This window comes from Bombyx mandarina, chromosome A1, assembly GCF_030267445.1.
Source record: "Bombyx mandarina strain Sakado chromosome A1, ASM3026744v2".
NCBI classification, from domain to species: domain Eukaryota; kingdom Metazoa; phylum Arthropoda; class Insecta; order Lepidoptera; family Bombycidae; genus Bombyx; species Bombyx mandarina.
Genome location: NC_143234.1, coordinates 12,416,417 through 12,430,132, shown reverse-complemented (window position 1 = coordinate 12,430,132; position 13,716 = coordinate 12,416,417). Strand labels below are relative to the sequence as shown.

General features: G+C 36.6%; 1 protein-coding gene across 5 annotated transcripts; it reads right to left on the bottom strand.

Moving 5' to 3' along the window:
- Nucleotides 1–245: 245 nt before the first annotated feature.
- On the bottom strand, nt 246–11,220 carry LOC114247040 (uncharacterized). Of its 5 annotated transcripts, none has more exons than XM_089739407.1 (3): nt 11,155–11,220; nt 10,773–11,037; nt 246–6,881 (listed from the first exon to the last, which is right to left on the bottom strand). In XM_089739407.1, the coding sequence occupies exon 3, from the start codon at nt 6,735–6,737 to the stop codon at nt 1,839–1,841; it is 4,899 nt and encodes a 1,632-aa protein (XP_089595533.1). In that variant the 5' UTR covers nt 6,738–6,881; nt 10,773–11,037; nt 11,155–11,220; the 3' UTR covers nt 246–1,838. The 5 variants fall into 5 exon arrangements, 4 of the variants coding, with proteins under 4 accessions (XP_089595533.1, XP_089595535.1, XP_089595534.1 ...); XM_089739409.1 differs by adding an exon at nt 7,929–8,054 and having other exon boundaries at nt 10,773–11,215; XM_089739408.1 differs by having other exon boundaries at nt 11,142–11,199.
- Nucleotides 11,221–13,716: the final 2,496 nt, after the last annotated feature.

Below are 13,716 nucleotides of genomic sequence, written 5' to 3'. Positions count from 1 at the left end.
TGCGACGAAGGGCTCGACGAGTAAATTAACCCATAGACACAGCCCACTGAGTTACTCCCCGGATCTTCTCAGTGGGTCGCGTTTCCGATCCGGTGGTAGATTCTGCGAAGCACTGCCCTTGCTAGGGACAGTGTTAGCAACACTCCGGTTTGAACCCCGTGAGCTCACCTACACGTCAAGGAGAATCTGAAATAGCCTCTCAAGGCTATAGGATATAGGATGAAAAAAAAAGGAATGAAAAAAAGTTTCGAAAAAAAAGGTAAACTTTTTATTTACAAAAACATTAAATTTCTCACGAGCTCCTTGCGTAAACACAAAAAAATAAAGTGAACAGTAAAAAATAAAAAATAAAATAAGCATTTCATATACCTATCTAATAAACTAGTATACTTATGTGGGTATGTAACAAGAAGTACTTCGATTTAAGAGAATGGCTTGAAGTATTTGTGTTGAACACTATTCATTGAAAGTATAATTAGAGCGTCTATGACTAGTTCACAACAAAACCACGTGTAGGTGACCAAATTCAGACCAACCAACATTAGAGCTCGCTTAAAATAATATCGAGCCATAACTGTTGATGACAAATGTCAATGTTGGATTGTACAATTGAAATGTGTTAAGAAATATACGACCTTTTTTAAATAAATTATTACTTAGATATGTGGATGAGCTCACGGCCCACCTGGCGTTAAGTGGTTACCGGATCCCATAGACATCAATAAAGTAAATGCCGCCACCCACCTCGAGACAAAAGTCTGACCCCCGTATCTTTAGTCGTTTACACAAGCTTAACTCGACTCGACTCAACCTCCAACGCGCGTTTTGGTATGCTGAAATATATAAAAATAAATTTCACTCAAACGTGCTTGGAAATTTGTCCTCACCGGAGTGGAGTGAATAAACTCTCAAGTCAAGGTACGTCGCGACGTACCTTGAACGTTCCTCCAGGCTGGTTTTCTATCAATGTCCAAATAGTATGTGGACCGCAAATGGAAATATATGATATTGTTGTGCAAGATTCGCGCATATTTTGATAATTTAATTTTGATAATATTTATTAATAAAGTAACTAGTTCGAGGATAGACATTTGAAACTCTTTATTTTATTTACCTACATAAGAGACATATTTTGCTTACTACCTGATAAATAAAGTCAATGCGATTATAAGTTTTATTTATATAATAATAAACTGGTGGTTGTGGAAAAGCACTTAAACAACACGATGCAATCAAAATCACACAAAAGCGGCGAATAAAAATACAAAGCCGGGACTGAAATTTAAAATAATAAAGGCTTAGAAAATAAATACTACAATTTCAAATTTACCGCACGCACACATATTTACGAATAACTCAGCAAATAAAACATCGAACAAGTTCAATGCTTCTAGTGTCAAACAGACAGTGGCAGCTTGACTTTGACATTAAACAATGACCATAGACTACAGAACTCTATGGGTTTGATGCTAGCTTGATCAAAATTTCCCCAAACTGATGTTGTCGTGGTGGCGCAATAACACGACTCTACCTCACTAGAGGACAGTTGAGGAATTTTGTAATGGTCGACTAAAAATACCAAACTCGAGTAAGTTTGGGAGGAGTATTCGAGCATTATCGGATGAGTTAAGAGTGGAGGACTATTTGACGAAACGTCTAAAGATACGGGCATAAGTCTCAGTTATATCCCTCAAGCCGAAACGCATTACTGCTCCACGCCAGACATAGGCAGGGTCGTGGTATCTACCCTGGCGGGCTCACAGCACGCCGTAACACCAGTAATTTTTTTTTTAGAATGAAATCAATCACATTAAAATATTGCACTGAATTCCATTAATTCATTCTTTCAACCTGTTTTTTCTGACATTTTTAAACATATCGCAAACGCCTCTTATTAAGTCAACTGTTTCCGGCTTTAGCTGATCTAGTAACGCATCTCGGGCTTTAAATAGGTCTTTTTGGATATCTTTGGCGGCTTCTTCGTTGATACAAGAAAAGAATTGAGTGGATAAATTTATTAGATCGTGGGAATTGATCATGCTTGTGAATAGGTCTTTATCAAAATCCCTAATAATCTGCATTAGTTCTCTGCCAACGTGCTTATAGTCAGAATCGAACAAGGCCAACAGTAAAGAGGTCTTATCGAAGAACCGTGATATGCTAGTAACATTCTCTTTGTCCAAATTCACTTCGATACTTTTAACGAGGACATTCACCAAATTTGATAGGCCTTCATTCACAGCCAAATTGAGAGGAGACTGCGTACCGCCTCCCGAATCATTTTCTTTATCATTATCTCTTATTAGTAGATCGAACACAATCTTCCTACACTGATCCGATGCGGTTAAAGTCGACAATTCTGAATCGTTCTTCAATTTATAATCGAAAGCCTTTCTAACTGACTTTGGACAGTTAAGAAGAAATATATTAACAACGAAATCCCATAGTTGCCTGTTTCTGATTACATTTCTCGGATCTGCGGTCTTCATAATTTCAATAACACAATCCAACAAGCAGTACTCGGCAAGCACTGCGTGGAAAAACCTGGGAACATCGTTCAGAACGCAGTCGACCAGCTCCGACTTCTCCTCGCCTGTTTGCAGACGTGTGACGGTTTCTTTTACTTCTTTTATTTCGTCTTCAGAAAGTAACTGTTTCAGATGTTCCTCTTTGCATACGGCCAAGAGAGCCAACCTTTTATGTTTCACAAAGAATTCCGTACGTTTTTGGTCCTCAATCGTTTCGCTTACGCTGCCATCGCCGCACAAGTTCTGCAAGTTGGCCTCAAGGAATTGTCTATATAAGGACAAACTATTCAAGATTAAGTCCCATTTACTCTTAACCTCCCTACTGTCGAAGTCAATTCTCATTTTCTTGTTCCCATCTTTTACTTTACATTCAAAGTAATTCGCCGCCAAATACATGTGCAGCGGTGTACCGGCTAACTCGACGGCATCTTCCGCGTCCGGGGCCTTGTCTAAGTACGTCCCTAGCGTCGTTAGTTTGTCCATATCGAAATTAAACTTCTCTTTTAATTTGTCGCTAACGTTTTTAGTTGTGATGCTGTTTAATTCGCTTTTAAAGAAGTCCATGGCCACGAAATAGAGCAAATGTAGGGGTGTGCTAATCCATGGCATCATTTTACGTTCGTCGTTACCGAAACTATCGATCCCGGTGAAGTATTCGAAGAAGTCGCTAACGTTCATGAACTGTTCGTGATTGAGTTTTTCCAGTTTCATATTTGTACTGAAAAAATTGTAAAAGAAACCTTTCTGACCTTCGTGATCTATCGGCTCCAAACTATAAGGCGTACCGAAAACATTTTTTAAGACATTAACCGCGTGCACATACAAAGAACACGTAATCCACAATCTATTTTTATCGTTGTGTATGTTACGTAAAATGCTCATAGTCTGTTTCTCATAAGGGGGGCAGGCGTTACTGAATCCATTAAATAAAAATATTATCCTACGTTTATTGTAATAATATAGGAACAAATCTAGCTCCAGTAATATCGACGGGTCGAGATTATCATGAGAAACTAAAACGATTTCCGAGTCACGTTCTTCTAATTCGAACACCGTTTTGTTGTTTACCGACTTCAAAGCTACACTACACATAAATTTAACTATCTTCTTTTTGTCCAATATTACGTTACCCCTTCGCCAGACTTCGAAATCGTTCAAATGGTCCGACAAGTTAACTCGTACTATCCAACTCGAAGTATACAGCTTTTTATGTTCCACTGACAAATGGGTAAGAAGAGTAGCTTTCCCCATATTAGGCTTCGCTATAATGACTGTGACATCATCATCAATGTCTTGGAAAGTGTTTACTTCAACTTTGACGTCATCTTTTTTCAAACACCTTTTAACGAAATATTTCTTGATGTCTTCGTATTTAGGGTCCGTTATAGACTTCCCTATCTCTATTTTCTCTTTATTGATCAATTTGGTTAATGTGGGAGCTTTTAATAGGTATTTCGAATCGTCGTCTACAACTGTTGCGAGATCCACATCTTCCCCTTGAAAAATAATCGTTGAATCTTCGAAGAATTTCCTCTGAGATTTCGGTACGAACTGATCAAAACCATTGAGCTCGTCCGCGACCTTATTGTACTTTAATTCGAACTCCTTTTCGAGTTCAGACCCCAGAACTTGGTTCGTGACAATTATAATTCTTGGCCCGTTAAATTTTTCCACAATAAGCTTCAGTTTCCCGTCTATCCCGTTCGTGTTCTTAGGGGGCTCGTAAACGACTATCAGAGTTTTAACGTTGGAATACTGCAGCTCCAAGAACATGCTGTTATAATCGTTCGGAGGCAAACTAAGAACGTAGTCGAAGTCCACGAATATGTAATCATTAGCGCTTCTGTAAAATTGTTTTATTTTGATTCCCGTGAGTATGTTTGAGTCCGTGACGACGTTCACAAGACCAGTCTTGTATTCGTCTAGATTGAGCGCTTTTACTGCATCCATAGAAAATTCTATACCAAACTTCTTCACTTTATTCACATACATTATATTCAGGACTGTCAATAAAGGACTGTCGACAATATCCCTTTTGGATTTTTCGAATATCTCGCTGTCTTTAGTTAAATACGCAGCTTCAGAGGGAAGCATCCACCATTTTTGTATCTCGTCATGAAATCGAAGATACACAGCATCCGAATGAATCCTGAATAGAAAATGATCTTCGCCTCTCTCAGCGTTGTAGAATTTATCAACTTCTTTTTTCACAATCTTCTCAACCTCGTTCTCTTTCGCTTGGTTCGTGTAAAACCAAAGTCGATCTAGGAACTGTTTGGCCTCCATTTTATCATATTCATCTTCGAGAAACGAAAGTCTAGGGAAATTCTTTAGGCATATTTTTAGCCTGTAGTCCTCTATGTTTTTACCTTCGGGCAGAACTGATTTTAGTACGAGCAATAGTTTATTAGCCCTTTCCGGTAAAACTTCCGAAGTATTAAATTTTAACATTTTCGTATCGTTATCGCATACAATCAGGTTGCCGACCGCTCCACCTATACCATCGCTTATTTCGAAAAAGCGATAATCTAATTTATTTTCGTTCGATTCTGTATTAGATTTTATTTCATTTTCAGTTATCTCAATAACATTATTTTCACATTCGAAAAGGGTTTTAAATTTCGACGCCATGAAATTCAGTTGCTTTTTTATTTTGTTATCATTTTTCTTCAATAAGTCAAATGTTCCGAAATATGACGGTAGTTTAAACTCTAGTGGCTGTAACCGTGCTTTGGCTGCTATATTTATAGCTTCCTGTACAATAGACGAAGTAACTTCAACATTAAAAATGTCCTGTTTCAGTCTTTTTTTCTCTTCACCGCTGAATTCTTTGGATGTTAAATTTGATTCGATCAATTTAAGTTTACCGAGTTTATCTTCGTACGTCACTATTTTGCCGATAATTTCACTGATACTTAAACTGGAGGGCTCTTTCATTAACTTCTTACACAAAGTGATAATTTCTTCTTTACGAAGATTCGTACCTTTGCAATAGTTCTGAACTGTTTCTTTAAAAATTGTGTCTCTCAATAAAACAAATATATCCTCATTAGTAGAAAAAAACTCTTGACTGAATTTACATGTAATATAATCTTCAGATTGTGTAGCAATTATTTGAATAACTTTTCTTGATAGAATCACGTGATATTTCCTTATTAGCTGGTCGGTCATGATCATATCAATTTTTTTGGGTGACATTATGAAATTCAGAAACGTGTTACCTAATAACTTAACACGTTCCTCTTGTATTGAACGAGTTAAAAAACTTATATGTTCATCATTGTACTTAAATTGATAATTTGTACTGTTTTTTCCACTGCGTATGAGATTATGAATTTTGGGACATTGAACGTTGTGCTTATCTGATTTCATATCGAAAATGTCTTTAACGGGAGTATATAGCACCAAATTAAGTTCCGTATCAACATTTTCATCAGTTATCAACGTTTCACTGATTGTCGCCTGCAGTTTATCTTTGATTCGTAAATAGCTGTCGAAGTATTGCGGCAAACTAAAGTCGCTGTTATCGCGAAATAAATCGTTGACTGATAGCCTTCCCTTGTCGATATCTTCTCTGTGCTTCGCCTGGAGAGCCAATACAACGACTTTATTGTCGTTTTTCACTTTGTACATAAAAAATATGTCGTCCAAAGCCCCTATGTGTCGCACATTTGTGGCCAAACAAAACTTAGCGATGTCTTTGTCGTTCGCTGCTCTCATTAAAATTAAACTTAGCAGTTTCGTCTCATAAAGTTGTCCGCCGACGGCCGATGTCCCGACCCTTTTCGGGAATAGGATCTCTTTGGATGTTTTACCGGCGTTCGCCTTTTTTGGCGGCAACTTGACTTTCTCGACTGCGTTTTTAATTTGGGGAGGACCGACATTGCAATTTTTTAGTATATCCACGATTTCGCGACCGACTTCAGTGTTTATTCCTAAAGCTAGATCCATTGGTGTCTTGTCGGTCTTGTTCTTCTGTGTCACAAACGCTCTTGTTTGCACTAAATGACGTACGACATCTTTTTCTGACCTCTTGACAGCTATGTGAAGAGGAGAATTATCTTCGTCATGGCCGTCCACATGATTGATGTTCCCTCCGCTTTCCAAGTAGTTGTTGATGTCATTTATTTTCTCTTCTTCGCTTTTGTTTGTTCGCAGTGCTATGAAAAACATGCATTTTCGGATAATTTCTTCATCGGTTAAGGTCATGTTGAATCGTTGTCTTAAATTTTTTTTCTCTATCTATGTTGGATGAGTTCAGAGACACGTATATACAATTATTTATTAATTCATATTAGTTCTTCGGTTCTTATCGTTCTTTAATTGCACTGGATCCTTGGTGTGGGTTGCTATCTGAAAACAAGTATAATATCTTCGTTATGATTAAGTCAGTAAACTGGATAATACTGTTATCTTTTACGCAATTTCCTTTGAACTATTTAGAAACCAAAATATTTATTCTCATTTTAAATTTTTATTTTATTGCCTTTGTAGGCAGACGAGCATACGGCCCACCTTATGGTAAGTGATTGATGTCGCTCATGGACGTCAGCAATGCCAGGGGCAGTGACGTGGAGACCCGCCTCAGAGAGTTCTCTACTTCAGACACAAGTTTCTTTATTAGTATTTAGGATTCCAGAAGACCCGTGCTTTGTTAATAACAAAAAAGACGACCTAATAAATAACGTTATCCCACTAGGACTTGGACCAAGGCTAGCAATCGTTTCCAGGATTTTTAAATAGGTAGATAGGATTTTTTTTTCCAAGACAATCCGTACTATATCTTATCACAATCAATACCTTTTGTAAATTACGGTTATCATATTCGTTCTGCAAAATTATTTTGTACATTATTTTAATTTGACTCTACATATTCATTATCATTCTCCTGCCCTTTTCCCAGTCACCTGGGGTCGGCGCAACATGTTTTCTCCTTCCATACTCCTCTACCATATACCATTTCTTCTCTCACTCCCCTCTTACACATATCGTCTTTCACGAAATTCATCCATTTTTTCTTAGGTCTACCTCTTCCTCTAAAGCCTTTCACATTCATAGATAAAACTCTCTTAACAACCTTATTGCCATTTCGTCTCATTACATGGCTATACCATTCACACGTTCGCACTATCAAATATTTTAATTCCTAATCTCCTAGGGTGAAAAGCCTACACGGAAAATAGTCAATGTGGGTATTTATCAGATAATAGCGTTACGCGACCCTCCCTTACTATAGTAGAATTATTTTGTCCGTGCAGTTTGGGTCATAAAACATAGCCCGGCTAGGGCGGTGAGCATTATCGATAAAAACAAATGAGTCATCGAAGGTAGGTACACGGCGGCGGGGTGGTATACGAAGGGTGGTGAGACATTGTTATGTTAAGAGTAATTTGTACTTACTTGCATTCGTTCTCTGAATTTCTTTAGTGACACAATGGCTACTCCTTTGTTTTGTATCAAAACGGCATAAGTTATTCAAAATAATACTTTCACGTGTTGTTATCAACAACGTGTTAAAAAATTTCACTGAAATAAAAATAAATCCCGAAAAGTTACAAAGTGTGAATTTCTGCCGTTCTTGTTAACTTGCTGCGGCGATATATGGTGTAAGTGTTCGATTAGTGATTCTTTCTTTCATTTTGATCACTAACCCACAAAATGACAAAACTAAATACATTATCGATAACGCTTATCGACAACAATAATGCGCATCACTATGCCCGTCCATAAGGCTCGTGAGTAGAAGAGAGAGCGAAATACTCGCTTCACCGCTCCGATATTTTATGACCCAAACTGCACGGACAAAATAATTCTACTATAGGCATATTTTAGTCAGTCTTCGTCTTCTTCTCAGAGTCTACTAGCCGTCCGCTTCGAAATTCCACCTAACTGTACTAGTTTATACAATTCTATCTCTCATCAACCGAATGATGATTGTTCTATACTCTTCGTATATAGTGTGTTACTAATAATATTTTGTATTCAAGTTTAACAATATGTATTTGCTATGTGTATGTGCATTACTATAATTCTCATGTTGTATTTGTTATTTTAGCTGTTCTACACACACTCATCACTTTTAATTATTATTCTCATAATCCTCTCGCAGGTCTGCTGGAAGAGATTTCTTAAGAAATAAGCAGTGCCTTTCTACATAATTTTCCTATTACTCTGTACTATGTCTTCTTTTTTGTGTGTACATAAATAAATAAATAATAGTTTACTAAGTTTACCTAAGTTTACTAGTGGTGGAATATATTGTACGACTGAGTACTTTGACCTATGAAAGGGCTGAGTGCGACATCCTCCCTACTCCTAAAATATACCTTAAAAATATTAATTTCAAACTAAATCAAGCTATATTGTGTATTATAGCAGAGATTTAACAATTCCCAGTTGGTATATTCGAAAATACATGTTTTATGACTAAGCTCACTATAGATAAAATGCGTCGCGGTTTGAGGAAGTATCCGTTGTGTGGTTTTGAATAAAACGAATTATTATTCAGTAAAACTTGTTACAGCTTCAAATTCTTTTGTGCGTTTCTCTGGAAGCTTCGAATGACTCCTATTGATCAGTCCTCACTAAATTATTATAACACTAGCGGCCCGCTCCGGCTCCGCTCGGGTCTTTAACAAAAATTTCAACGATATTTGATGTTGTTTTATTTTTTTTAATAAAAGAACACATTGTGACATATCTATAATAGTTAGACATATGCTGTCATGACACTTTTCATAAATACTAAAGTGCTCTACAAAGTCGTAGTACATTATTTTACTCTATCATCAATAGTTTTCGCAGAGCACGCGATGTAAAGAATATTTTAGGTATTTTTTTTACACCTTGGGTTACATTATTGGAGTTTTAGTAAGGAATCCCTAACTTTTTTCAAAAAAGATTATAGTCTATGTCACTCGGGAATAGTGTAGCTCCCAAACAGTGAAAGAAATTTTCAAATCGGTTTAGTAGTTTCAGAGCCTATTCAATACAAACAAACAAACAAATCTTTCCTCTTTATAATATTAGTATAGATGAACAAAAACTCATTCAGCAGTGGAATTGCACTGATACAATAGTACAAATTCTCGTCTATTGATCAGAAATTCGGCGATAATCACTGACATCGTAAGCTCTAGCCTTCATTTTATACATATCCAATACATATATTGGATTTTCAGGTGGCAAAAAAAACTTGTTTGCTATCTTTATAATATTATCTATATATTAATACGTGAAGCAAAAACTTTGTATCCCTTTTTACGAAAATTGCGCGGACGGAGGAGTATGAATTTTTCCATACTTATAGAGAATATAGAGAAGAAGTGCACAATGCTAATTTTTTTTTTAAATAATGCGTAAAAGATACATTAAATCAATAAAGAAAACATTACACACACTACATACCATGTATCTGACGCACACATGCATACTATTTATTGTCAAACTTTTGTTCTTGACGTCTGTTGTCAAATTGAGAATAGGTTAAATATTGTTTGACTTCGTTAATATATTTTTTATAGTGTAGTCTTGGCGAAATTTGTATAAAATACAACCATAATAGTGTACAAACTTACAATTCCAATTAATTATAGTCGAATTTCGACTACTGCGGGACCTCTAGTATCGTTAATTATGTAAAAGACATCATTCTCTTGACTCGCACGCCATTGATTATGATTAGTTTGCGGTGCTGCCCCCAGAGTTCCGACGATGCTATGCAAAGTAGGTATATAGTGAGACTCTCTGAGACTTAGGACGGTGTGAAGACGGACGACCGCATCTATTTTGTTTATATCTATGGGCTATGGTGACCACTAAAGATTAGGTGAGGTCGGACACTCGCCGGATGACAAAAAAAGAAAACGTTTCAAGTTTATAACTTACGTAATTAAATCCCACTTAAATAAACATACTCTCTCTCCCTCTCTCTCTCTCTCTGTTCCTCTCTCTCTCTCTGTCCCTCTCTCTCTATTTCGTTCGTTTGAAATCGGCCGTCCAGTGTGCTTATTGTGAGTTTTTTAACATTCTCGATAGCGTAAAAGGTTAAGCAAATTTGTATGCAGTTGAAACAGCGCCCCTAGTGGCACCCGTAGGCATACGTTCCAACTCCATACAAATTTGAGTTAACTTTAACGCTATCGAGAACGTTAAAAAACTCGCACTAAGCACACAGTGATCGTAACAACCCCAGTAAGGCAAATTTGTCACAAACTGTGCGACTAATTTAAAAAAAATACTAACCTTATACATTTGAGCATTACTATACTTGGCATTTTACCGGGATTCTCGATGCCAAGCCCAAGCGAATTTGACAGCATAGATATAAAAATCGCTTCTTTGGTTATTAACGAATCTGCATCTTCATTAATCTCTTTCTTGTGAAACATTTAATAATCTCGTCACAACAAAATAATCCAAGCTTCCCGCCAAAATCACTATCGGCACTATCGCGGTTCTTCCCTGCACGACACTCGTATATATTTTTAATGTCTTTGTTCCACACCAACTAAAACAAAAACAAGTCAATGCAATTTTAAATTGATATTATCTTTAAATCAAAAAATGATTCACTTCAATTTAACATTCACTGAATATAATTATAACATTTACAAAAAAAAATAACTTTAAAATGTTGATTTGATAATAAATCGTCTACAAACAATGGCGACCGGTGGGTCAGTTAAGCAATTTGATTGGTCTGCCTGACAGGACGAATCAGAAAGATAAAAAAATTTGGTAAAGCTAGATTCACATTGGAGCGAGCGTTACAGCGTGTGACGCGTCAAAATTTGTCGGACAAGCTTTATTATAAAATCAGAGGCATGCGGGCGAGTTTACAAAAACATTATGAAACAAAAGGAGAAGAAACGCAATGAGAATGACACACCTTATCCTTGAGTATTGTTGGGATGTTAGTTTTTCTTGTCTGCATTCCATTGCCTAGATAATCTACTGGTTGATCACTGTATTTAGAATCTCGGTTGAAATAGATGCCGTGGCTATAAAAAGAAAAGAAAGGACATATATTATAATGACATTTGAGGTCAGGAAGTATTTGATCTTAGATCGTTTGTGTGTTATCGGAACATGGTATTAACTAATTACCGGACCCCATAGACATCCACAACGTATATGCCACCACCGACCTTGAGATATGAGATGGTCTCAAAAGCTCTACAACGTGTTAGGTGCTTTTCACTGTTATCTGACTGACAGTAGCAAACGTCCACGAAACCTGTATTGAGCTAAAATTATTTATTTTCATCAATGTAGTGATAGTTAAAAATAATAACTTGCTAATTATAAAGTTATATTTAAAATAATGACATTACTCAATAATGAAGTACCTATGTTCAATACTAATCAAAATAAAACATGATTTTTTTGCGATCGGATAATGAAAATTATTGAAGGGCCGGTAATTATTGACACTCAAACTACAACAAATGTAGATCTGCCTTAATAGTTAGCCCGATTGACTCTGACCTCCGCGAATGGCAAGCGCCGGCGTCGATAGCGCGTGCTACAATGACGACATCTGCAAATTAATTTTAGCAATAGATATTTAAAATTGCGAAAATTGGTTCTTTCTAGTGATAAGAGATGGCGCTGATCCGATTTAAAAAGTTACAATTCAATCATACCCATTACTCATAAGTATGCTCGTAAAAATGTTTTTTGTTGATTGATTGTATTGTTGTTGATTGATTGTTGATTGTAAAAATGTTGCTTAGATGGGTGGACAAGCTCACCGTACACCTGGTGTTAAGTTAATTACCCATATAGGTACGTCTACAACGTAAATGCCGCCACCCACCCGCCTCAAGACATGACTTCTAAGGTCTCAGTTTTTATAGTAAAACGGCTGCCCCACCCTTCTTCATGTTGAAATGCATTACTGCTTTACTGCAGAAATAGGCAGGGTGGTGATATCTACCCGTGCGGACTCATAAGACGCCCTACTACCAATACTTAGGTACATAACTCGTTAATAAGTTCGGGAATTTATTTAATCGAGTCCATGAAAATGAGCATTCCGGGCAATTCAGTGAGCAATGACTCGACCTAAGGCTTCTCAAAGACGATTACAAAGTTACATATTCACAGACGTCACTGTCAGAACCAGACGGCTGTTTCATCGTTTGCTGTATACATAATAATGAACCGTATTCTTTGTGTTATAGGATTTATTAATATACTTTTATTCAAGACCACATAGTCGAATTAGTCACAAAACACTTCAATGGATTCCGAAAGCCCAGAGAACAAAAAGAAAACATTAAAGAAATTTTAATATTTTATGACATTTATAAATCTTTTGTTTCATGATTTCATCAATATTGATATTTCATTTATTAATAGATAGATGTTGATTAAGTGCATACTTAAAATCAATGTGTCGATCGAATAACTTTCGCCCTTTTGAACTTTGAACAGATAAGAACGTAGAGCATTGAAACAATGTAGAGCACACTTTGTTACACCCTATATCAAATTGTAGAGCTTAAAACGAAAAATATAATTAAGAGTTTTTCAATTAGTTGCAACAGTGGAATCGGTCCGAGCTTTGTCCATACAACAATGCTATCCACACATATTGTTCACGTCACTCGCACACTAATTACTAATTAGTAATTCCACTGACAGCAGACCTCAAATGCAGTGTAGTTATTGTGTGGAAGGCCACTGGAGGTCGCCCACTGCGTCGGACGATTTATAACATAATTGCCATCAAATTTATTTTATTTTTATTTTATTTATTAGGCTCACAATACACATCACAAGCTAAAAATATACATAAAAAACACAAGTAAAAAGAAACAAAATCTGGCTTGGAGCATAAGTTATGTGCGCACGACAAAACAAGACATATAGTCTTGTACAACAACGCTCCTTACAATTACGACAAAACAACAAAAATTTAGTAAATCAAATATAAATTCTTGTATTTATCCTTATTCTTCTTTATTTGTTTACCCTTACTCCTTGCGTCCATAATCCTCAATGCTGAGGGCCGTGGCCTCATGAGGCTTTCTTGGGAAAATACACGTGGTGGGGTCCCACTTCTGCAAGTAAAATTAGTTCTTCGAGGCCGCTGAAGCCATATTTGGGTCTGGCTAATTAACCGCCGCCAGACATTCGGCATTGACTATTTTACGGTGGAAAGGTCGAACTCCAACTTAAC